Source organism: Haliaeetus albicilla, chromosome 3, assembly GCF_947461875.1.
Source record: "Haliaeetus albicilla chromosome 3, bHalAlb1.1, whole genome shotgun sequence".
NCBI classification, from domain to species: domain Eukaryota; kingdom Metazoa; phylum Chordata; class Aves; order Accipitriformes; family Accipitridae; genus Haliaeetus; species Haliaeetus albicilla.
Genome location: NC_091485.1, coordinates 15,694,216 through 15,719,795, shown reverse-complemented (window position 1 = coordinate 15,719,795; position 25,580 = coordinate 15,694,216). Strand labels below are relative to the sequence as shown.

The 25,580-nt window shown below is 36.7% G+C and overlaps 1 protein-coding gene across 5 annotated transcripts in view; it reads left to right on the top strand.

Moving 5' to 3' along the window:
* Positions 1 to 25,580, top strand: part of CCDC102B (coiled-coil domain containing 102B) — a 176,283-nt gene that overhangs the window by 24,471 nt on the left and 126,232 nt on the right. For 3 of the 5 annotated variants that reach the window (XM_069778886.1, XM_069778884.1, XM_069778885.1), the window contains exon 4: positions 3,175 to 3,283. The exons of the other annotated variants lie outside the window; for them this stretch is intronic. In XM_069778886.1, coding sequence (XP_069634987.1) covers positions 3,175 to 3,283 — 109 coding nt within the window. The remainder of the gene's footprint in view (positions 1 to 3,174; positions 3,284 to 25,580) is intronic. 5 annotated transcript variants of the gene reach the window in all.

Sequence of the window (25,580 nt, the reverse complement as noted above, 5' to 3'; positions counted from 1 at the left end):
AACTGTGGCTGCATTCTTTCCAGAGTCAAGTTAGCTCATGCAGATCCAGTGTTTGGACCTGCCCCTAGTTACCTGACTAATCTCTCCATAAAATGTTTTGCTGCTTCACCCTAAGAGGACCTATGCTTCTTGCATTCTGTTGAGAGCCGTCTTCAGTAATGCCAATATACTCTTAAGCCATGGATCAGACTTTGCAAAATATAAAAAGAAAAGAGCTCTAAAACAAAAACAATAAGTACAAAAAATAAAGAGCTCAAAGTTTATGTTTTGACTTTCAAAGAACTTCAGCGTTAAGTTTACAATGTAAAATCACATACCAAAATCCTCTACTAGGCACTGTGGGTCACATCAAATACACATTTGAGTAGTGTGTATTTTGACATGAGTAGGAATTAAAGACCATATGAGTTGTTCAGCACTTTAAAGAATCATTTGCCTAAAATAGCTGTCTTTAGTCATCTTTTGGATTAGTCCATTTTGAACTTAAAAGTGTTTCTTTGTTCTAAAACCAAAAGTCCACCTGCTATGCTGGTAGTTCATAATGCTGAAGAGGAATTGCTTAGTGCTGGATGGGTAGACTTAGGCAATGGACACAGGAGGCTTTGTCTGAGCATCAAGAAACACATTTTTTTCTGTGAGGGTGACCAAACCCTGGCACAGGTTGCCCAGAGAGGTTGCTGAGTCTGCATTCTTGGAGACATTCAAAGGCCATCTGGACATGGTCCTGAGCAGCCAGCTCTAGGTGACCCTGCTTGAGCAGCAAGGTTGGACCAGATGACCTCCAGAAGTCCCTTCCAACCTCAACCATTCTGTGTAATTCTGTGATTTTTTTATTTTTTTTTTTTTTAAAAAGGTGGTTACAAGATCCATTAAAAATGCTCTGATCTTGAACTTTTGTTTAAGTAGTACTAAGCTGCTTCAGCCATCTCTGCTATATTCTTTCTTCCACTCTTTGTTTTCTTTAAATAGTAAGCTTTATGTAGTTAGGATCATCTGTTTCATTTAGTAGCATCAGAGAGATCTGATATCACTTAAGAGGTACTGTAACACAAAATAAAAATAGTATCTAGTAACAGTAATTTCTAGTAATAGTATCTAGTAACAACATACTGGACATTCCTCTTTTACTTTTCAGATTAGCCCATTTCTGAGGGCTTTCAGTGTATTCAGTACAGTCAATAGGCTATTATTCAAGTATTAAACTGTCATCTTTCATGCTTTCACTTTCTAATGTATTAAGCATCCTTCTTAATAATTCTTTTGGTTCCCTAATTAAGTCATGATACAGTTCCAATGAGATATCTCATTACTTTAGAAGAAAAACTATTCAGTTGAAATACATGTCTTTAGGTTCTTTACATGTGATAGAAGTCATCTTGCTCCACTTTGCTTTGTGAGTGATGGTGTTTATTTTATTACTATAACGTTATGGGAGCTGTAGGTGTTTACTAAGATAAGTTGTGCTGTGTGCTGTATCAATACAGAAAAAGGAGATCCTGATTCAAGAGCATTAGGTTTAGTCGTAAAAGAAGAGAGAACAAGAAGGTACTTCACTCAAGTGGATTGCTTCATTAATGTAGCTAACATTGCTTCCATGAGCCAGACCAATCAGTGGTAGCTCTTGCTATCTCTGTGGAAGTCTACAGTATGCTGCACAGAAATGCCCCAGACAAATCTCATCCATACACTTTGCTTTAATTTCTTAAAGTTAACAGTGCTGTTGTGGAAGACTAATTTTATACCAAATATTCTCAGAATGTAGTTATAGTCAGCCTGGTGATAATATCTTTAGTAAAAAGGTTACTAAACTCCATTAGCCTCAGAATAGAAAGTAACTACTCTGGCATACAACAGTTTCTTTTATTGCCAGTAATAGAATTTTCTTTTCAACTATTTCAATATTTTTCTCTTTTCTGGTATAGTAGCCCTTCATCCCTCCATTTTCACAGAATTTACATAACATAAAATTTTCATCTCCCAACATAATAATGCTTGTGGTTTTACTGTTTTTTGGATTTTAGATTGCGTCAGCGTCCTGGCTTTATAGGCTTTATTCCTATATTGGTGTTTATAGATAATGGAATATTCCAGAATTTTAAACTGTGATTTTTATTTCATAGAAATATTAGAAATATAATCTGAAAGCTTTTATTTGTAATTAAGAATTTTTTATTTCATTTTTACTTATGTTCCAAATTCTATTTTGTTAAAAATTTGCAAAACGACACATATGCATTACACAAATATGAAATTATGAAGGAATTTCATAAAATGAAATTATGAGAAGTTCATTCTTGGCTTTGGAACTTGGATAACAGTGTTTTCTGTGAACGCAGAAATGAGTTTTTAATTGGTCTCAAAGACAAGAACATCTGTAGTGCCTCTGCTGCTTCATATTTCTTTCATTATTTCCTGAAAGACTGAAAATATTTTAATTGGTTAGAAAAGGGGTAAAAATAAATATCAAAGTTCATTGTTTCAGTAATACAGTACTTTTCTCCAAGGAATCATCATTTGTTCTTTGTGAATTGTGTATCCTAAATAATTTTCCTGAATGTAGTAATGGACTTATGCTCAAATAACATTCCAGAGGCAAACGCTTAATGAGGGTGTAGTACCTCTGAGCTAAATAATACGTTTTCCTAAAATTCTTCTAGTATTTTCTTTCAAGAGCAACTATTTTTTTGAAACATGAAATATATATATTTTAATAATTTTTTTAACATCTAAAGTAGATCATCTTTCATTTCAGCACTGTCTGCACACTGTACATATTCCCCAGTATATACGTGTTTAAAATAATCTTCTGTCTGTACCCAAATAAAAGTGATACAGTATCTTTTCTCTGAGGGTTTTTACTAACTCTCCATGTATTAGGTGACCTGTATCACTAACTGAAGTCTATTTCCAAATTGTCTTCAGTTTATCCCGAAATTTTATTTCATTTAGAATTTTAATTCTGTACTGCTGGATTTCCTTGTTCTCTTTGGCTGTTATTCTTGGTAAACCTCTTGGAATAATTATGTGATGATAATATAGGTTTTCAATAAGAATCAGGTATACAGTTGACAAAGGCAGCAAAATATAACTCAAGCTATGAAAAGGAAATTCAAAGTAATTGTCTGTTGTCAACTTCAAAAAGATGTAATGCTGACTTTTAAAATACTGTTTCAGAATGAATGTATTTCTGGAAAAAGAAATGGAAAAGATAGAAAATGAATTATTTCTTTGGAAATGGAAATATGAAGAACTGAGACAAACCAAGCTGGAAAGCCTGAAACAGGTATGTTAGCAGTACATTGTTGTCACTCAGAGTAAGACACAGAATTGAGACTTCCAATTTTCTGTGTCATTAATGAGAGTAAAACCATATCTAGGGTTTATGAATGTGGTAAATCAACCATTTATTAACGATTTATCCCCATAGCCTGGCAGGGAGGGACCTGCTGAGGGTGTGTGGAGAAGCCCAGCCCTGCGCTGTGATAGCGGCACCAGTGCTGGGGAGCTACGAGGGCAACACTAGGGTGACCCTGTAGTCTGACAGGAAGGGACTGGCCAGAGGAGGCAGGTGCTGGTGCCCTTGTCCCCGTGTGTGGTGAGGGTGGTGGCCCTGATGTACAGCAAGCCACGGTCGGGGTCCGGCTGGGCTTATGTTTGGGCAGAAGGAGCCCATGTGAGCCAATGGGGTGCGTGGGGAAGCCCCGCCACCGTGAGGATGTTGCCCCCGGGTTACCAAGTGGGTATAGTGGGGGCAGCAACCTGGCAAGGAGGGGGGCCGCGGCATCCTCAGAGGTGGCGGGGACATCCAGAGATCTAGTCTTTGGCCAAGGAAGGTAACTCCTAGTTAGGCAGAGCTGAGCGCCCATTCAGGCGGCGCCAGGGGAAAGCTGTGTAACTGCCAGGCCCAGCGCACAGGTCCCAGGCTGAGTCTGTGGGGGAGCAGTGGCTTGTCCAGCAGCTTGCCTGTGGGAAGGGGCTGGAAACATGCTGATGGCAGCACGAGGTGCATCAGCAACAGTAGCAGCACCCCCTGGGGCACGGTCCCCAGCACCTGCCGCTGCCACAGTAGAGACCTCGGCTCAGAGTTGCTGAGGGAGGTTGTAGGTCCCCAGGCCTTGGGCTGCAGGCAGTGCCTGATACCTTCCCTTGAGGCTGGGGCAGTGGAAAGGAGTGCCCATGACTACAAGAGGTGTACGCTGGTTGAGGAAATGTATTGCCCCTTTTGAGCTGCAGGAGGAAGTGAGCAGGCTGGGCAGGCTCAGAGAAGGCAAAGAGGAGATTAACAGGATCTTCACAGGGTCCCCAGAGGTAAGAAAGTCTGAATCACACAGGAGAGGCAGCCAGAGACTGCGATCAGTTGTGAGGTAACTAGTCCTATAGTAGGAAGGCTGGAAACATGATTTTCAGCAACTGGAGGATGGCTCTTTTTCCACATGCAGATCTGCAGTTGCAGAATAGGTTCAAAAGCCTTGTAGCAGAGTGGGAGAAGAAACTGGGGAGGCATCAGAGCTGCTTTTAACCTGAACCATGCGTTAACATCAGGAGGAATTAGTGAGTGACAGTAGTAGGAGACTCCCTCCTGTGGGGACAGAAACCCTTGTGTCCCCCACTTGCCTTTTTGAGGGTTATATGGCTTGCTGTGGGCTTGGATCCAGAACACTGCAGAGAGATTGCCAAGGTCTGTCCAGTCCTTAGACTACTACTGTTCCCTGTTGCTCATGCACATGGGCGCCATCTGGAGGCATATTGGGAATGATTACACAGCTCTAGGGTTGAGGTCATGGGGGACCAGCTGTTGTCTCCTTGATCCAATAAGCTGGCCAACCTAATGAGGAGACCTTTGAACTAGGAATGGTGGGGATGGGAGATCACAGACCACAGTAAAGTGAAGAAGTGGTGGTCAGGGCTGGAAAGGTCAGGGTGCAGGTTGATAGGAGCAAGAAAGACTTCAGGAATGATAAAACAAGTTGAAGGGACAGCTCTCTCAAGTGCTGGTACAGAAATGCATGCATCCTGGGAAACAAGCAGGAAGAATTAGAGCTGTATGTGGTTACAGAACTACAATATTGTTGCAGCAATTAAGATGCTGTGCGAGGTTCATGCCACTGGAGTACTGTGAAGGACTTCAGGAAAGACTGACAAGGAAGGGCTGAGGGGATGGAAGTTGCCCTCAGATCTATAAGCTGCTCAGATCTTTTGAGCTTTCCTGCAGGATGGGTGGCAGTCAGACTTATGGCTCAGGATCAGAGGAGAGGACAGTAAGAGTGACATTGTGGTGGGAGTTTGTTACAGGCAATCTGATGAGGAAGCAAATAAAGTGTTTAAAGAACTCAAGTCTCTGAGTTGTAGACCCTGGTTCTCATGGGGGACTGACTGTACAGCTGCTAGAAAGACAACATGACTGCTGCAATCAAAGAGATTTCTGGAGGGTTTCAGGAATATTTTCTTGCTGTAGGTATTAAATGGACCAACCAGTGGTGATGCACAGCTGGATCTGCTGTTGACTAATACGAAGGAAACTAGTTAAGGGTTTGATGATGAATAATTTCCTTGACTGTAGTAACTTTGAAATAGTGGTGTTTGTGGTCCTGAAGGAAGTGAGAAAGGAGCAACAGAGTACAGACCCCAAACCTAAGGAAAGCAGGATGTTGGTTTAGTCAAGGAACTGTTAGGTAGGATCCCATAGAAGGCAGCTCTGACTGGTCAACAAAGGAGGTCAACAAAGCTGTCAGGTCTTGAAGTACAGGATCTTCCAAGTGCAACAAAGGTTTGTCCTAATACTCAGGAGAACAGGTAGATATGTCAGGAGACTGATTTAGCTTAGTAGGGAGCTCTTAGTGGAGTTCTGATGCCAGAAAGCGATGTGCTTTTATAAAGGAGATCAGCCTTCAAAGGAGTAATTTAAGAATGTTGCCTGGTTATGTAGGCATGGTGTTAGAAAAGAAGCATTCATTTCAATCCAAGTTCATGAGTAGAAGAATAAGAAAGATTTGTGTTGCAGCTTTCAGGATTTAGCTTTCAGAACAATGGGTTGAGGACCTCTTAGATCCAATAAAACTCAAAATGTGTATCTATATAACCAAATATAGATAGAGAATTTAAAATTTCCTATAAATTTAACATCTCAGATTTGGAATAAAGCAGGAAAATTAATTAGCTTTCTTTTCATGTTTTGGAAAAGATTGCAAACAGTCTATTAAATTCCAAGTTCTAGTTACAAGTTGGTGCATATGTAAATGGAATTTCCTTCATAGATGAACATCCACAGTGACAATTAACATCTATCTGCCATATTTGAGTTCCTTCAGATTTTAGTTCTTTTATTTTCTGCTTGCTCATTAAATAGGATTTTATCTTGTCATACTTCTGCACAACAGTGAAGTCTAGATTTAGTTAATTTTTTTGCTTAAGAAATGTAGTCTTTAAGTTTTATGGCACTGTCAGCAGGAATAGAGCAACAAGAAGTAAAAATGTGCTGAGAATTTGTTGGAGATGGATAGATTTCAATTTTTATGTATGTGCATGCATATACACGTATATATGTGTTGCTGCTTTTTCCTTGGGAACATGCTGATTTGCTTTAATTGTTAACAGGAGGTGATATTTTGAGCATTCTGTTTGTCTTCTGAGATTTTTAAGATTTATACATCTAGTTTTTAAATTACAGGAAAACATTGGTCTTGATGAATCTGACTAATGTGAATGAAATTACTTACATTTGTGGGGGTTTTTTTGTAAGTGAAAATTCTTCCTTTATTAAAAAAACCCAAATATTGTGTGTTGGCAATGTGTGTGTGAATTTCACTTACTATATATTACTGTTGAGAAGTGGATGCTGGAACACCACACAAGGTTTTTGACAGTGAAAAATTTGAAAGTGAAATAAAGGAAAATGCAGACACATACTAGGCTAAGCATGGAACCTGATTTGTACACACTTGCAATATTAAATCACAAAGGAATTTCTAGATTAATAACAGATTAATCATTACCTCTGGATTATTTTCATATCCTTGACTAAGCATTTTTTGTTTCAGTCATGCATAAATTAATCTGCTATTTCCTTTGGTAGATCATCTGACAGTCCCACTGGGAATGTGGAAAAATATATTTGGCGTGCAAGTGACAATGCTGCTATAAATTAAACCATTTTTAGGAATAGTTAGCTCTGCTAGCCTTTTGGAAGTCTGAGAGATTTTGTGTAATGTAGAAGCTTCACAGCTGCCGAGATTTGAGTATCAGAGCTCCCAGTAACTAATTGCTTTCTGTTAAAAGATGAGTACTCATTCATCTGGGAACAAATTAAGTATGGAAAGCCTCGGTGACCTTGATAATCATCTGTCCTGGTTTTGACTGTGATAGAGTTAATTTTCTTTCTAGTAGCTGGTACAGTGTAGTTTTGAGTTCAGTATGACAAGAATGTTGATAACACACTGGTGGTTTCAGTTGTTGCTCAGTAGTGTTTAGACTAAGTCAAGGATTTTTCAGCTTCTCATGCCCAGCCAGCGAGAAGGCTAGAGGGGCACAAGATGGTGGGAGGGGACACAGCCAAGGCAGCTGACCCAAACTGACCAACGGGGTATTCCATACAATGTGACGTCATGCCCAGTATATAAACTGTAGGGAGTGGTGCTGGCAGGGATCGCTGCTCAGGAACTAACTGGGCATCAGTTGGCGGGTTGTGAGCAATTGCATTGTGCATCACTTGTTTTGTATATTCCAATTCTTTTATTATTTTTATCATTATTATTTTCTTCCTTTCTGTCCTGTTAAACTGTCTTTATCTCAACCCATGAGTTTTACTTTTTTTTCTAGTTCTCTCCCCTACCCCACAGAGTGGGGCAGGAGCGAGCAAGCGGCTGCCTGGTGCCTAGTTGCTGTCTGAGGTTAAATCACGACACACATGATTTTCCCCAAAAATAATGCATTCTGCATCAATTTGGAAATTGTAAATGAGTTTTCAATGTATTAACAAAAAGGTAGTAAAGTGGCAATTTATGTTTATAGTAACTATGAGTACTATATGTGGCTTTGTGTGACACTAGCATTGAACTTGACCTGCTTGGGGTTATAAATTAGACCATTTTAACAGATACAACAGGAAGTTGTGTTTAGTGTTGAAATTGATAATTTAATTTTCTGTTATAAAAATTCTGCTCTCCCATTAAATAGTAAAATAAGAAGTTAATCTTAACACTAAGAAGCTTATTGTTCAAATCTTGATTGATGTTTGACAGCACTCTTTCTTTATTTGCAAGCAGTCAAATGTCATCCGTTTTTACTGCACACAATTTGTCTGTTTCTCTAAGGACACTTAGAAGTCCTCATACATTTAGCTTTCTCTGGCCTTTCCTTAATTTAAAGTATTCTTTCATTACAACACTTTCAAACCAAGTACTAATTGGATATTCTTCTTAAAGATTACCTCCTCACTACAGATTAGGGCTTAAATTTTACCTTACTTTGCTGACTAGATAGCGGAAATTGTGTCTTGGCTTTCTTTAGAGAGCTAGTGAATTAAGGCTTTGTGTCTGCCAAATATTTTTCTAGGAGAAAGGAGGAATGGAAGTGGAGTGTCCCATCCTTCCACTTTGTGTTTATTGCAGGAAAAATGTATTGTACTCTCTGGAGCCCATCTTACAAATTACTGTGAATTTGTGGCCTAACAATGCTATCAGTGTCAGAGATTGTTAGATATGTTTGGCGCTTTTGAAGTGACCTATTTGTGAGCTTGTTACACAATATTCAGTCCATAAGATCACATCTTAAACTAAGATTTATTTGACATTTCTTAGCTGTCAAAAACATTTTTGTATGTACAAAATACATTTAATAAGCTTCAGTTCTCTTTCTAGAAGAGCTTGTAGCTCTCACTGGGATAATAAATCAATTAATATTTCCTATGCCTTTCTTTTCACATGTATTACAACTAACCTATTAACAACACTTTGTTATTCTTAAAAAGGGGGAAGCAATTGCTCAGTATAAAATTATACTTGCATTATTGTTGTGTTTGCATGAGAATCCATAGAAGGGCAAAGATCAAGCCTGTAAAACCATTGAATAAATAAAAGGTGTTGATAGTAGATATATATATTTTTAAAGTAATCGTTGTAGGAAAAACTAGGAATCTTTAAGTTCTCTGAAGAACATGAAAATTTTGACATCAGTGACAATCCCAGTTGAATGTCCCTGGAAATGGGCTATCCAATTTTGTCAGATACAACTTAGTTTACAGATCAATTAACTAAGAGTCTGAAAAAAATACAGAAAATTGTACCTGAGTCTGATTAGTTAGGTCTTTGGACTCTTCATAAAACAGAGCAAATCCTTGGTGTGTTGCCCTGACGTTTGTAAACACAGAATTATAGTTAGCAAGACTTTTAAAGTTTTAGGTTTTAGAATGTTCATTTAATCTTATAACATGCACAATAAAACATTCTTGTTTAAACTCTTTGCAAGTCTTCCTCAGCATTTTATATCTGTCTTTATCATTCTGAAGGACATGCTTTTCTGGTGGTTTAAACATTAAATACGGATGGAATATTTACAAAGCAATTTTACATTATACTATAAACTGAAAAAATGCACATACTGCTACATTCCACTGGTGTGCACTGTAGACTTACAAATGCCACTATAGGTAGTTACTTCTGAGTTGTTTAAAATAATTTTCTGCTAGCTGAAGTACAGAATGTGCTTTTACTCTACATTGTCTAGTATGTTGGTAATTAATGAGGGAAATTCATGTTCCAGTTTGTGGGATACGAGGCAAAAATTACACTAATTGGTACTTAAAGCCTATTGGAACATCAGTATCAAAAGAAGTATCCTTAGATGAAAATGAGCACAGGCTAAATTAGCATTTTGTATCTTAGGCAGAGACATTTCTCTTCTTCCTTTTTTGTACAGAGTTGAAGGTAAGTCACGAATGCTGCTGATTTTGCACTAAAGCCAATGAAATATCTTTAAAAATCCTTTAAAACGAATGTTTTCTGTTCTCTCTCTCAGTATATAGATGTTTTACACTGTATATTATAGCAATCTATGCATAGGTACATTACTTTCTTTTAAAGAACAGTAACTGTTCCCTACCTGTCATTTCCCAGGTAGAGGAAACTCCACTGAGGCGAGTCAGGCTTCTGGATAAATCTAGTCTTCTATTCTCACTGTAGACATTTAAATGCTGTTTAAAATGGAACAGCCTTTTTGGAGACTCAGGTTGTTAACAGCTAGTTCTTGTTAAAGATTCTGCATGATTTCTACCTTTTCCAGACATCTTTCTTCTGAAATTACCTTATAGCGTGAAGATGCTGCAGAGCTGCTTACCTATAAATGCTGTTTTCATTCACTTAGTATATACATGAATTAGAAATAGTGATACACTGATAACCTTACAGGAAATATAGACACCTGTAGTAAGACCATCTATTCTGTCCCATACTCTTTGCTTGACCCCCAAAATGCCTTCTGATTGTCCCCTGAATCCTGCAGAAAACATAATTATTATCAGATGTATAACAGGAGCCTTAATGGCTATAATGGCTACTGTGAATTGGTCTGTTTAATTCTTACCTAAGATGCACAGAAATATTGCATACTATGCACAGCTATCATAGGATTAAAATGACATCCCCAAAATTAAATTTGTGATGATTTTATATACTATAGAATAGCCAGTAGTCTGTTTTAGTGTGCTAAAGGAGTCTTTATAAAGTTTGATAATAGAATCCTCAAGGCTGAGTTTTAAAATATCGTTAGGCAATTTTCTGAAAACGTCGTCTGAATTATTTGAGAACTCAAATGACTTTATAGAATGGAAACTCAATGCAGTTAATTTTCCTGTGGTGAAATCTCATTATTTTTCGACTAGGTCTAGAATTTGGAGTGTTCCTTACTAGGCTCAATCCTTCATTTGTCTGAGAGGCTGGTGTGATTTTCAGACTGAATGAAATGGGATGATGATGTTACCACACATCTGATTCATGGTTTGATAAAAGTACTTAAAAAATTACTTTAGATATACACGTTTGGTTTTTTTCCCTGCCTAAATTACAATAGCTTACAGATAGTTTGAGAGTAAGGAAAGAATTCTGGAGCATTGCTTAAGCAAGAATTCTTGTAGAGCCTTAACTATTCTTTCTTCTGTTTTCATAAAACAGGTACTAGTTCAAATTTAGTGTTATCTCCAGAAATTATGTACTTAATGTGAATGTTTTTACTTTCCAACATAAAGTATAGTTTGTGATGGTGCATAATATCAAGGTTCCATCTGATTGCCTCTTTTCTTACAAACGTAATTTAGAAAGTGCTGGAAAAATAGTTTCATTGACTTTTTTTCCCCATACTGGCTTCTAACAAGATATTTAAACTGTATTGAGTTGTACTTGCCAGTATTTCCTGGGTCTTCCTTGCATGTTTGGCAATGAAAATACAAACCAAGACCAGGACTTTTTTTATTTAAGGACATTCTGTTACAACTGAAAGATGAAAACTCGTATTTATTTCTGTGAGGAAAATATGTTTAGAAGAAACATATGTGTGCATACTGACACATATCTGTGCATACTGATTTTCTGTGAAAGGAATATCATGCCAAAGCTGCATCATTTGTACAGGTTTGTTTTGCCTGTTGGTCTGCCACTGGCAGAAAGTATAACCTGGTGAGGAAATGTTTTGAAGACAAGGGAGGAATATACACACATGCACACTTATATATATGTGTGTATATATGTTTGTGTGTTTATATACAGGAAGCAATCTTTGTCCTAGAGGTCAGCATTGCATTTTTAACAAAAACAGTTTTTCATAGCTTAGACTGACAACCCCAAAATGATGACAAAGTTACTTCTTAATAATTTATTAGTGTGGTCAGTTCACTACATGGTTCTGTATCAGAAATCAATTTTTTTGCAGTGTATAGTTTAAAAAAAAAAATTGCCCCCCAAAAGCTTTATTAAATATGTTTAAATATCCTGAATTTGACTTCAGGATTATATTTTGGTATTCACTTAGTTTCTTGTTTAAGTAAATATTTCTGCTAGTAGGCTTACTTGTTATGCATTCACATATAATCAACTTGTGCTAAAATAAGCTGTTTCTTTTTTAAAAAAAGCCCACTGATAAATCAAATGTAATGACTGGTAGAATGTACAAAATTAATTTAATGTCTGACATGTTAAAGACATTAAATTAAAGTTATAAGGATTTTGTACTTGATGATGTAGTTGCTTTTTTTTTATCCTTATCCAGATAAGGATATTAATGTGTTACTTAAAAAATAAAAACCTAATTTGGGCAGAGGTTTGTTTGGAAAAATAGCCTTAGATCATTCTTTTTCTTAGTTTTTGAAAATAAAATGCTCTTTTTTAGACATGACAAATATTTGGCCTTCCTACTAAAAAAAAAAAAAAAAAAGGCTTTACTTTCTTGGAAAAAAAGAAAAACCCAAACAACAAATTCCTATCTCAGATTGTTTTAATTTTAATTTATTTTTTCTTTCCCCCCATGGAAAGCAACCCTGTCACCTTGCAAGCTCTTGTCATAATGTTAATAAGAAATGCATATGTGGAACCTTATTTATCCAGGATATAACACCTTTGTACTTATGAACAGTTTCCATTGTGGACTCAGCAGGACTGTTAGGAACACTGCTTATGTTGAGTCACAAGTCTACGCAAGCCTCGAAGGCCTGTGAAATCCATTGCTGTGTAGTAATCTAGAGTTTCAGATTTACTGTATGGTAAATGGATTAAGTAATTTTTTTGCATGCCTTTGAAGGGAAAACACGTGAGGAACTGGAATGAAGTTTCTTGTTTCTAAAGGTTCTTGTCATGTTCTATGAAATAAAGAAGGTGCCTAAACTTTTAGTGTTAGAATTAATGTAGCTTCATGCCTGCCATCTAGGATATAGTTATATTCATACAACTTTCAGGATAGTTAGGTAATTCTGCTTTCCAACTTATGTGTGAGGAATAAAAAAATCAGTTTTATTGTTTCATTGTGGCTGCTGAAATGGAATTTTCTTTTTGACTCAGCTATAGTATATACAAGAAAGTTGTATTGCTTCCTGAACAAAGAAGTAGTACTTTAATGGGATGTAGGAAAGAAAGAGAACCAGCCATGCTTTTTTTTTTTTTTTTCCTTTTTTTTTCCTCTTTTTTTCTTTGTAATGTGTGATAGGAATTTTACTTTTTGGTCTTCATGCTTAAAGAGAACTGTCTGGCACTGAAGGAGGTGCCTCTGCACTGAAGCATTATATTTTCAGATTACTTTCAAACAAAGGATTCAATCTTAGGAAAAATTAATGAGTGCTTTGTTTGGATACAGTCATAAAACTTTTCTTGTTTACATCAGTGGAGTACTGCAAATATGCAGCAAATATGCAAATATGCTCTTTGAGCAACAGCATAAGTGATATCCTGAAATCAATGAGAAATCTGCTGATGTCAATGAACTTTGGATTAGTTCCTAATTTAAACTGTGTAGTAACAGGTGATTAAAAACTGTGCTACAAGATTCTTCAGGGACCTTTGAAACTTCAAAATAAGTTATCCAAGATAATGTGTTACTATAGGTATGGTTCAGATAAAACAGAAGAGGTGTCATGTAAACCGTACTGGAAACAGTAGAACTATTTCTACAGGCACTTGCAACCAGACCATAGCACTATAGAAATTATCTTACATAATTTCTTATCTAGATCAAGTGACTAAAGCTGTATATTTCAGGTTCATATGCTGAAAGGAGAGCTGTGCAGAGACAATGCTGTCTACCATATTTAACTGAAGTCTAAGCAACACAACACTTGAAAATTTCTTTGAACAAAGCCAGTTTCTGCATTTCTTGAATCCTGTTGAACTTTCAGTTCAGAAGAGAAAATAAGCTCAAATACTGGCTTAATCTGTCCCTTTTAGCATAGGCTGTTGTATAACGAGAACGCTCACTGCACCAGAATGTGGCAAATTTTGGAATCTGGTGTATAAAGCAAATTACCTGCACTTGAAATAACATTGGTATAATAGTCTGGTATTCATCGAGCAACTTTGATGCAATATTGATTTTCCTGAAAATTTAATGTTATGTCCAATCAGACTTGCAAATTTTTATTAAGTATGTTGGTATGAATTGTTTTGCCTACAGGAAAGTAATGATTACAAATTCTACTGTGGTTTCACACTATTAAGTATTCTAGTAATCTAAGATGTATTTATTTTTAGAGATCTACAATTACAGCAAACATCCTATTCCCAGCATCACTTAATTATTAATCTGCAAAGTCAACAATCTTCATCTGTAAGATAAGTGATCTTGCATAGTTCCTAACTTAAATATAGAGTGCTTTGACTATTGCTATTGGTTTTGAAGTATTGTTGGTATGATTCATTAGCAGTTACATCGAAAAATGTACTGTAAACTGAGATAATTTTACTTAGTATTTTCTTTTCCTGTCTATCAGTTGTCATTCTTGTTACATCTTTAATATTATTAATTTAATAATTTCTAGTAAGTTGGGTTGAACAATGTTCTGATCTGCAGCACATCATATTGATACAGTCTAGGAAATTCTTGAGACTGATGACAATCTGAACTTGCTTTGAGCGCTTCCAATCGTGCTGACCACTATTGATTTACTGTTTTCTTACAGTTCCTCATTTGTCTACATATTTGGCTCAATTCAGCAATATGAAGTCAGGATGGAAGGTCGGCTTAGAAATCGGTTGGCAGCAGGGAGGTGTTGACCTTCTGTATGGCAAATAAAACTTCAAAAATATATTAAATAAAAAAAAAAAGAGAGAGAGATTACCCATTGCACTGTTTACTTTTTTTTTTGTTTCCCCCAGGTGATTTTCTGCATGCCTACATTCATCTTCTTGTGACAAATCCCTGTATTTTTTTTAATAGGGGTTATCATCTTCATTTTACAGTGCTTATTAGAATGGCTCATAGCTTATTTTAGTCCCTGAATTAGTTACTAATAATAACTAATAGTGTTACTAAACACACAGTAATAGATAAGAACTTGAAGCAAAGTGAGGCAGGCTGTTATAGTCTCGACTACTATTACATTTGTATGCTGTTTATCAGTAAAAATCCCAAATTTTTAAATTATCTTTGGTAAATTATAGATAAATTATCAGTGTTCTGAGAGTTAAGACTGAAAATTTAATCAGTCATACTTTTCCATAGAATAGAAACTTAATTTTACTTCCAATACAGTCTGTGTATGTATTTCTACTCATAGGCATACAAACTGAAAAATCTGTTCTTTATCCTGATGTTGGAAAAGATTTGCATTAGTCAGGCTCAGCTTTCTAAGGGCGTAGTCTGTGTTCGTTATTTTGGGAAGAAGTTTGTTGTATTAGGTTTGGGGAGGAAAAAAAACAAAAAGCCACACACCTCCACCCCACCCCCAGTTCTCTTCCCTTGATAAGAGCACTAATAACAAGTAAACTGACTTCAGATCACAACTCTTAAAGTTGTTGCAATACTGAAGTTGCCCATACTTAGATGAAAAGGGAAATAAGCAAAGTTTAATAAAAGGTTTCAAGTGTCATTTAAAAAAAAAAAAAGGTTCTCAGCAGAGGTCTATTATACCTTCTTTTGAAATATAAACCCAAATGTCTAGTATTCAACCTTTAAGCACACTGGGAACTAGTGAGTAGGGTTTTTTTGGTTTGGTTTTGGGTTTTTGTTTGGTTTTTTTTTTTTTCATAAAGCCAAGATGTCACTAAGGCAAATTAAGGGATGAAAGCTTATGCTTAGCTTCAGATCTTTTTGGTTAAGAATGCCCCAAACCAGCTGTCCTTTGAGATTTCAGATTAAATTAGGAGAAATAATTGCTATAATCCCTATGCCTAAAACAATCTTTGCCATTTACTTAAGTTTTTTAACACAGTGTGTTTAATCTATTACCACCATCACCCCTGCTGTGTTATGTCATATTACAATCAACTGCAAGAAAAGCATGCTACTGTTTGTAAGGCAAACGAACAAAACTCTTTTGGCATGAATATTGAGAGCTCCAGTTTTCCCTTGCTTGGTAGTGAGACATAAATATTAAGGTGTGATTTTTATTTTTTTAAAGAAATTAATTTCAGATACATTTCCTAGATCAGTTGATTTTTAGTCAACATGGGAATTTTTACTTGTTTATTCCCTTGATATTCAACCTCTCCATGCATAGTAGCAAAAGCAACTATGCACTTGTTAGCACATTGGAGTTCTCACTCTCCAGATGAATGATGGCTTGTCAAGATTTGAGAGTTTGGTTGATGTGTGTCCCTTATAAATTTCAAGCAGTATTCTCCAAGGGATTAGTTGAAATGTGAATTCTTTCCTTGACTGAGATTAGAGAACACTTTACATTCACCTAAACCACTGTATAATGTTCATTTAGATTAATCTCAGTTGGAAGTATAATTATTTTGTTCAGCTCTAAGCAGAAAAGGAAATGCAGTTTGAGAATTAAGTCATGTTAATCCCATCTCAAATATCACTTGCATTTAGCAATATAGCAAATGGGCATGTTGTACATGCCATTTTTATGTAAGGTCATGCCTACCTAGGCACCAATATTTTGCTAAACATAACAGAAAATTGATCATTTGAAGAGCTTGCAGTAAAAAGGATGTTAGAAAAAGGTGCCCAGTACCTCCAAAGGAGTTTAGATTCAGTCTCTGTTTCTAATGATGGGAAGCACCTGAGTCTGAGGGGTTTTGTCATTATTCGAAAAACAACCTTAAAGTCAAAGGCTGTTTAAAGGATGCCCAATGTTAAAGTTATGAGTATATAGTTACTGAATTCTGTTGGAACCAAGTTTTCAGCTTTTGTTTCTGCAGTCAGGAATTACTCTGAGGGTCACTCTCTTCAGATTTGTACAAAGAGGAACAAAAAGTGTTTGACTTATAAGGAGTTTCAAGGAACTGGGAAACCTTTGGAAGTGGCTACTATGAAGAAGTAGGCTAGAATGCATCCCAAGCAGCAAGTTGATATTGGATAGTCTGAAAGATCATAGCAAACGGGGACTTTCTTAAGCCATGTAATAAATTTGCAGAGTCAAATTACTGAAGTATGCTAGCGTAGCATCTTTTTGGCACAGCCGAGTAAAGCCAATATGACCTTTGATGTAGTTGTTGGTACATTTTATACCATGAGCATTACTTTTAAAATACAGCAAAGCCATAGAAGTAGGAGGGCAATATTTCTGAACAGTGTCGAACATAAGAAACACAGAGCAGGCGAGGTTGCAGGTGATACTGACAGAAGTTCTGGAGGTAAGGTTCTTTGTCCCAGTCTGAGCCAGAAGCTCGGGTTAGGGTTGAGCAAAAGAGAAAGCTTAAAGGTGTTGTTAGAGTGGGGCTGGAATTAGGGGGCCCAAGGAAAGTTAGGACAGCCAAGAGATCTGTACTGCAAGGGCCTTCATGGTGTCAGCCAGAGGTGAAGGTCTTAGTCCCAGTCAGAGCTGGAAAATAACATTAGGGTTGACTAAAAGAGAAAGCCTAGTAATGTCGTTGATGTTGGGGGTGGAGCGAAGAAAAAAAAAAAGAGAATATTAAATAAAATTTGAATGGAAGTTAGCAGCATGCCTTTGGGGCAAAGAGTTGTAATGGTATCCTGGGCCACATTTGGAGAAGCACTGCGAGCAGGCTGAGGGAAGTGATCCTTACCCTCTGCTCAGCACTGGTGAGGCTACATCTGGAGTGCTGGGTCCAGTTCTGGGCTCTCCAGTACAGGAAAGACATGGACATACTGGAAAGAGTCCAGAAGATGGCCAGAGAGATGATGAAGGGACTGGAGCATCTGTCATATGAGGGAAGGCAGAGATACCTGGAGAAAAGAAGGCTCAGGGGTGTCTTAAGAATGTTTGTAAATACCTGAAGGGAAGGTGTGGAGAAGATTGAGTCAGGCTCTTTGCGGTGGTGCCCAGTGATGGAATCAGAAGCAGCGGTCACAAACCAAAACACAGGAGGCTCCCTCTGAACATCAAGAAACACCTTTATACTGTGAGGTTGACCAATCACTGGCACAGGTTTCCCAGAGAAGTTGCAGTCTCCCACCTTGGAGATATTCAAAAGCCATCTGGACATGGTCCTGGGCAACTGGCTCTAGGTGGTGCTGCCTGAGCCAGGGTGTTTGGACAAAATGACTTCCAGATGTCCCTTCCAACCTCAACCATTCTGTGATTCTAGGATACTACTTGCAGAATGAAAAGGAGGAGATGGGGAATAGCTATTGGTAAGATATCCTTCACTTTTTCTTCAAGTAATAAAATCTTTCAGTATGTCTACTGTTGCCTATAATGTAATATAGCTATAAGGTCAACTGATGTGTCTGCATAAAATTATTTATGTGTATATAGGTTGCGTATATGTAAAATGAGAAAATCTGAGTATTTTCTTCTAAATAGTATAAGGAACAATGATTTGATGGACCATTTATTATTGGTAATTTAATTATAATTAATTTTTTTCAGTAAGTAAATAGGTCTCACTTAATGTGTTCATCTTATGGGGGAAGAGAGGAGAATTTCAGAATGTTTCCCAGTATCTTGACAGATAGGATATTTGTAACCGAGAGATATTATTAAACCAGCTTAAAAGAAGTAAAACATTATGGCAAATTTGTCAAAATGTAGGAGGAACAGGACTCAGACATCCTGTAGAGATTTCTTATCTTTTTTCTAATTTAGAAATCTAGATTTTCAATTTTTTTGTGGGGTATTCATTCTATTCACCGCTTCCTTCTAGTGATCCTGAGTGGCTCAGGCTCACCCACCAGAGAGGCTTCTCATCAACTGCAAGGCCAGTGAACCTTTTCTGAAATTGCAGGTTATCAAGTTTGGGCATAAGCCTTCTTCCTATTGTGAGAAGTCACTAGCTTCCAGCCTTCATCATCATGGGAGTTTCCACTTTCCAGCTTCATAGGCATAGGCTCTTCCTGCCCCTCCCCTACAGCTGGCGGTTCGGGCTGTTGAAGCTGCAAGGTCTCAGAGACGATCTAGTCCATCTGTTTCTCATCCTCTCTGATGCTGTGCAGTCTGGTGGCCTCTTCCCGCAGGTCTTTCACAAGGAAGCACAGCCCCTTGACAGCTACACACCTCCTGCAGGCTAGGAGACCATGTGCTCAGCGAGAGGCTCAAGGGACTCCCTGCAGCCTGACACTCCAGAGCTGCATCCTCCTTCTGAAGCCCTGTCTGGGTCCAAGATTCTCACAGTGAAGGGACAGTTATTTCAGTGGCTCCTTATGTGGCAGCAGCAGTACCCACCAGTATCTCAGAGGGTTCCCAAGAGTCCCCCAATGATCCCTGAGAAAATGCCCAGAAACTCAAGGAGCGACTTAAACCAGAGCACTTTCAACTTCAACCTGGAGAATGTACTCACAGTGATTATTTCATCTAGGCTACTTAGAAACTCAGTGACTATTAATATTGATGATAAAATTCAGGAATAGTTCTTACCCAAATATTTTATTTTGAGGTATGTGTGTGTATATATATATATGGCCTTCTACATTTTTGACCGCAAACAGGCATACGAGAGCTCCCCAACCAGGAATGGTGGTAAAATACTGAAATATTTATATTGGCAAATATAAGCTGCATTGAGAATGAGGACAGATGATGCTGATGTTCTGTTTTATTTTGCAAGGTAGATGATATTCATGTTTAGTATTTCTTATTTTTATTATTTTTGCTGATTGAATTTCCCCATAGAAAATGCATTAGTGCTCATAATAATCAAGTATACTTTTTTTAATATATATGTGACCAAGGAATCAGTTTTTTCTGCACTTCTCTCAGCTGAAACACACTTTACTGATAAGAAAAATGACAGGTGTTTGTGTGGACTGGTAATGTATGAGGTTTGCATCTTGAACTACGGATTGCTGAGTTCTCTTCTGAAAGATAATAAAGTACATGGTTCATTTTTCATGTGCATTAGTAACTTAGTTGATCAGGACATGTGGACATGTTTGATATATTGCCTGGCTATAAAAATGAATAAAGCTTTTATATATTTGTTCTCTTTAGAGTGTGGGTGAAAGCCCCTCAGTTTCCAAGACAGCCTATGAATGGTTTACCATTTGGCTTATACTTTAATAGAACTGTTTTCTTATGTAAGATGACTTCAGTATTCTTGTCTGGAAAAATTCTTTATTGTTATGTAGCTATTAGAACACATGTCATCATCCCTTTTCCCCTGGGTACATTCAGTAAAACAAAGGACAAGAGATGTGCAATTTTTCCATATAGTGTGAGTGTGAATGTTAATTTCAGTATTTCAAGAATATATGCCTTAGTTTGCTTTTTTTAATATATATATATGAGAAAGTAAACAAAAAAAAACATTGAATGGGAACCTTTGTTGTTTGGTGGGGGTTTTTGTTTGGTTTTGTTTGAATTTAAATTATGATTGATATCTCCTTTTGATACCACTTGGTCTTCTGGAAAGTTCATTTTCATACTAGTTTAGGGGTAAGTGCACAGGTGCTTTGTATAAATTCCTTGTTAATCTGTAGCTTCTGATTATGTATGCTAATGATTTGCCAGCAGTACTTCATAAAGCTTATTTATTTAATTAAAAAAAAGTATATTATAGTTGCATTTGAAAAATGCCTTCTGTTGATACCACACTGTTTTTCATACAGTTTATTGTTATACAGACCACCAGCTATTAGAAGAAAGACTAAAGAGATGCAATCAGAATTACAAGGACTCTGAATCCTTGTGGCAGAATTTCTTTCTTTCTTTCTTTATTGCTAAAAAAAGAGTAATATATTTCAGGATACTATCCTTCAGACTTTTATAAGTAGAGCTGTAGAATTAAGGACCACAGCTTTATGTGACTACTGTGTCTTGAAGAGATTGTAGATGCTTTTCAGTGGATCTGGTTTTGTCAAGGCTCATTGGGTTTAGCTGCAAAATGAAATATACTTGTAGCAAGTCTCTTTAATCATTAATTGTAATTATTTAAACACTGTAGTGTATTGTCTATGTAAGATATATTTTCAGTTTCTGATAGGACAACCTTTCAGTCAATCTGTTTACCACCAAGTTTTGGGCACTGGCAAGTATTGTTATTGTAGACCCTTTTTTGGCCTGAAGATAGTACAAGTGCAGACTTCTTTCTCCTGCAGTTTTAACTAAGGCAGATTTTTTTGTCTTAATTTTATTTGGTGGATGTATATTTCAGAAAGAAACCAACTACTTCCCTTCAGTTTTAAATCCTAAACTTTAATTATCAGCTAGGTCATAGTTTACCTGACAGATTTACTCTTCTTCTCCATCAACAGTAAAATTGCGGGGGGAGGCAGGTGCGGATACAGAATTTTTTGTTTACTTAATGTTGAACTAAATCAGGAGGAATCTGAGATAGTAGGGCTCTAAGAGGATCATGTAATTATGTAAATATAAAAATAGACATTATGTGGGAGAAGACAGCTAAAATAGCACAAGATGTATCGGAAAAGATAATCATACTCTTACTTGTTTTTAAATATTCATTCAAACATTCATACTTTTCTGGCAAACCTACAAGAATGTCTGCTTGACAGAATTGTCCTTGCATCTTAAGGCTATCAGATATTTATTTATAGCATGTGTTTGTATATCTTTATTCTAACAGTCCTTTCCAGTTCAAATTGGTTTTCTAAATAGTTTTTGCAATAGCTTGTTATTCACATATGAAAATGTGAAATAACTAAGTAGTACTGTACAACTTGGTAGACACTGAGAGTCTGAATATTCCTCTAGTCTCAATCTTTTTATGAATTGTCATTACAGTGAAGAAGGCTAGCATACAGCAAGAAGCTTTCAGTATTTGTTTAGTCATCTTCCTTATCTTTTCCACCTGAAAAATATAAATATCTCTTTTGTTTAAAATAAGATAAAATCCCTTCATAATTTTCCACTAAAAATGAGTGCATGATGTGTTGGTATTCTCTTTACTGATCTCAACAGTTTAGATAGGTAAAAGTAGTTACTCTGAAGTTTTTTTCCTTGAACGCATAGTAGATTCTCCTGAACAGCAGGTGGTTGATGTTAAACAATTCTTCATGTGAATTCGTTGTTTGAAGTGGGGCTCCACCAGTTACATTACAATCCATGCAGATGTACCTGTTAGCCACGAATGAAGCAAACATCATCTGAAATGTCAGGACTGTCATGTCCTGATATGCACGTTAATGTGGACTGTTAAAGCTGTGTTAAAGATGATTTTAAATGGGCACCATTTCTAGTTTTTTAGTGAAGATGGTAAGTTTATTTTAATGTAATACATAGTCCTTATCAACTTGAACTTAAAAGAAACTGATAAAAGCAGTGCCACAATCAGCATGGAAAGAAAAATCTGAGAGATCAAGGGTAATTTTCCCCACCTCACTCCCAGCATTTTCTTTTCTTGAATTTATTTATGGCTCTCTGCATACATTATTCATGATTGATGTAAAGTTTCAGCCTTTAGTTTTTTATGTATCTATGGACAACTTATATTCCTGCATAAATCACTTGCGGTAAATTAGTCATACACACAAAAGTTTTCTCTGTGTGTAGATGTGGAAGAGGAAAACAAATGCCAGCAAATCAGTGACTTTTCTTTTAATGTCAACATAGTGCAATGATATCAGCTTGCAGCAGACTTAAACATTTGAGCAGTACCAGAAGGAAGAAATATTTGATTACTAAACATGCTGGTGCTCAGATACATGCATTGTTATGAATATAAGCATTCATTAAAAAGTTCAATTTGTTGGAGGGCTTGATGTCTCTAGATATTGTCAGGCACAATAACATTTATCATGCTTTTAGTATAGTTTCTGATGGACTAAATGGTGTTCTTGGCAGACTTGCTCACAATAAGAGAAAAAGCAGAGTAAATTTATTTTTTCCTATATTAAATATTGAAGTACTTGTCAAATAAAAAGGTAGCCAACATTTGTCTTCCCTTTCCTGTGGAAGGAGTGCTACGGATTCTGGTAGACTTTGATTACTTCTTTTAGATGAAAAAGGAAAAGAATTCTAGAAACAGTCACATACAGTGTAAATAATAATTGCAAAACTGCCTAGTGTCACACATGGTGAGTAATAGTTTTGCTTGCCAGCAAACATCACATCTGTGCACGGCAGTGCTGGGCTTGGAAGCAGGCAGACCTTAGGAGCTTTTGCAGTTATCACCAAGCTCTTATAGACTTCTAGCAGTAGAAATCTCAGAACAAAATAAATTTAAAAACCTCAAGCTCCCAAACAAAATAAAGGGTATGTTGCAGGTAATGAAGATTCTAGAAAATATTTCCTATCTGCTTGGACATGGCAGTCTTGCTTATGTGAAGTCTGTCTTCCTCTTACACTTTTCCCAAAGGGAGGTACGCAGTGGAATGAAGCCATTGTCATCTTCCAAGTTCTCTAGACACTTCTGATCTAAAACCAAAAGGGATTCCAGAGAATCAGATTCAGCAATCTAACTGATCTCTTCTGCTTGTATGTAACATCTCTTTGAAGATGCTTCTGCCTGTATCATGTTTTTCCTGATCTTCCAGTACAGACATGTTTTTTTCTCCCAGTTGTGCTGAGAGAGTATCTTCAACAGTTTAATACCATTCCTTTTAGACCATTGATAAAAGAGCTTCAGACCCAGTATTATAGTTATCTTACAAATTGTAACTATGTTTCACAATGCACTCTTAATGAAGAAAGGTGATGCTTCCGCTCGATGGTAGACTCCCCAGGCAGAGCTTGGTTTTTAATTCATTTGATCCAATCTACCTAGGTGCCATGTTTAAGGAAATTGCACTTTTGCCATTCCTTCTAGCAGCTGCAACACATTCAATACTTTAGAAGTTGACGACATCTCATAAACAAACAAAATTATCACTGTGAAATGGCAGATTCTCTGTCCTTGCATTTCTTGTCAATGTGCAATAACTTGGAAGATGCTTGGTAAAACTGCACAACTGTCATGTTCTTGGCTCTGGCTTTGAAAAGGTTATTGGATATGACAGCTAGTATTCCTGTCTGAGTTACAGAAAAGGAACATTTGCTTCAGAAACAAAGAGCTTTCTTTGCTGAGTTTTGTAAGTAACTGCAGGGAAAAGATCTGTAAGAGTCAAATTCACTAATTTCTTTATGAATCTATGGTTATTTCAATAGGTTTTCTTTTTTAGGAACGTGACATGATCCTTATTTCATAATCAACCTGTGACTTATTAAACTTTCAGTTTAACTTGTCTCTCTCTTTGAGTTTGTAGAATAATTTGCAGCATAGATGAGTGGAAATGACCTCCAAGCACAATATAGCGTGGATATCAAGAATCTTGAAAATGTGTATTTATTCATCCTGGTTTAAAACCCCCAAAAGCCCTGTGCAGTCATTTAAAGCATAAAAAAACCATATTGATTTTAAATTTTCATTTCTGATCTGTGCAAGCCGAAACACATGTTTTACAGGTATTTGAGTGAGGCTGCCAGAGGTTTCTTTTTATTAGTTTAAACAGGAATTCTTGCCTCTACGGGTCACAAGTCTGTAGGCCATATTTGGCTTATATGTAGATTATTAGTATGAAGACAGATAGCATTAGAAGTTAATGTTTTGGTGGGGTTGAGTAAGGTTCAGATTGTAAATAAATAAATGAAACTTCTGTTTTCAGTCAATTCTGCTGTGGAAAAGGCCTTGCATGTCATGTGAAGCATCATGTATGGAAAACTTTCATTTAAGATGTTTGGAGAATTTTTCTCAGAAAACGTGGTTGTTAAAAAGTGCCAGTTTTGGAAAAGAAAAGCCTTTTGCAGAGAGAATTTCTGGTTGAATTGGAATTTTTTGTTTCTTGTATCATTGTCAGTCATATGAGTTTGTTATCATTGTCAGTCAGATCATATCAAAACTACAGCTTTTTACCATAATGCTTGTGCTCTGTCCATCTCTATTTTAAAGGCTTCCCTTAGAAAGCTGGAGGTCATAACTCTCTAAGTATACTTTCCTCCCTTTTTCCCAAGTTTTATAGGAAGCTAACAAAAGTTTGTGCTAAAATCAAACAAAAATTGCTGCTTTCTTAATCCCCTTTTCTCCTGGGGAGTGTGTGGAAAAATTTTCCATTTTCCATCTGAAATAATATTGACTGTTATATCTCTTTTTCGTCATACTTCTTTTTGCTGTCATTAGTCCCATTAAAAATGGGCAGGCAGTTTAATTGTTGCCTTCCATCCTACTCCGTCTTCCCTTGACTAAAGGGAAGGAGAAATAAACTTGTTTTGATAAAACTTTTTGAGCCTCAACCACTATTGTGCTGCCTTAAACTGAAGTAGAGCATTAAGATTTTCCTGCTAATGAACTGTACCAGGAGGAGTTCCTTTTTCTGTGTCTGTTTTTTCTCAGGGCTCTGTCTTTAATATTAGTCATAAAATGGTGTAGGTTAGCTCTAAGACGTAATTAACCAGTTTCAAAAGGTCAGTACACTGTACTTAATTTCCACCATTCACCTTAGCAATTATCCACTTCACTGACAGTACCTTGACCTAACTCTACGCTTCCACCATTACTCTGGTCATCCTATTGAAAACTTAAATTCAGGGCAAGTTTGTGGAGGTA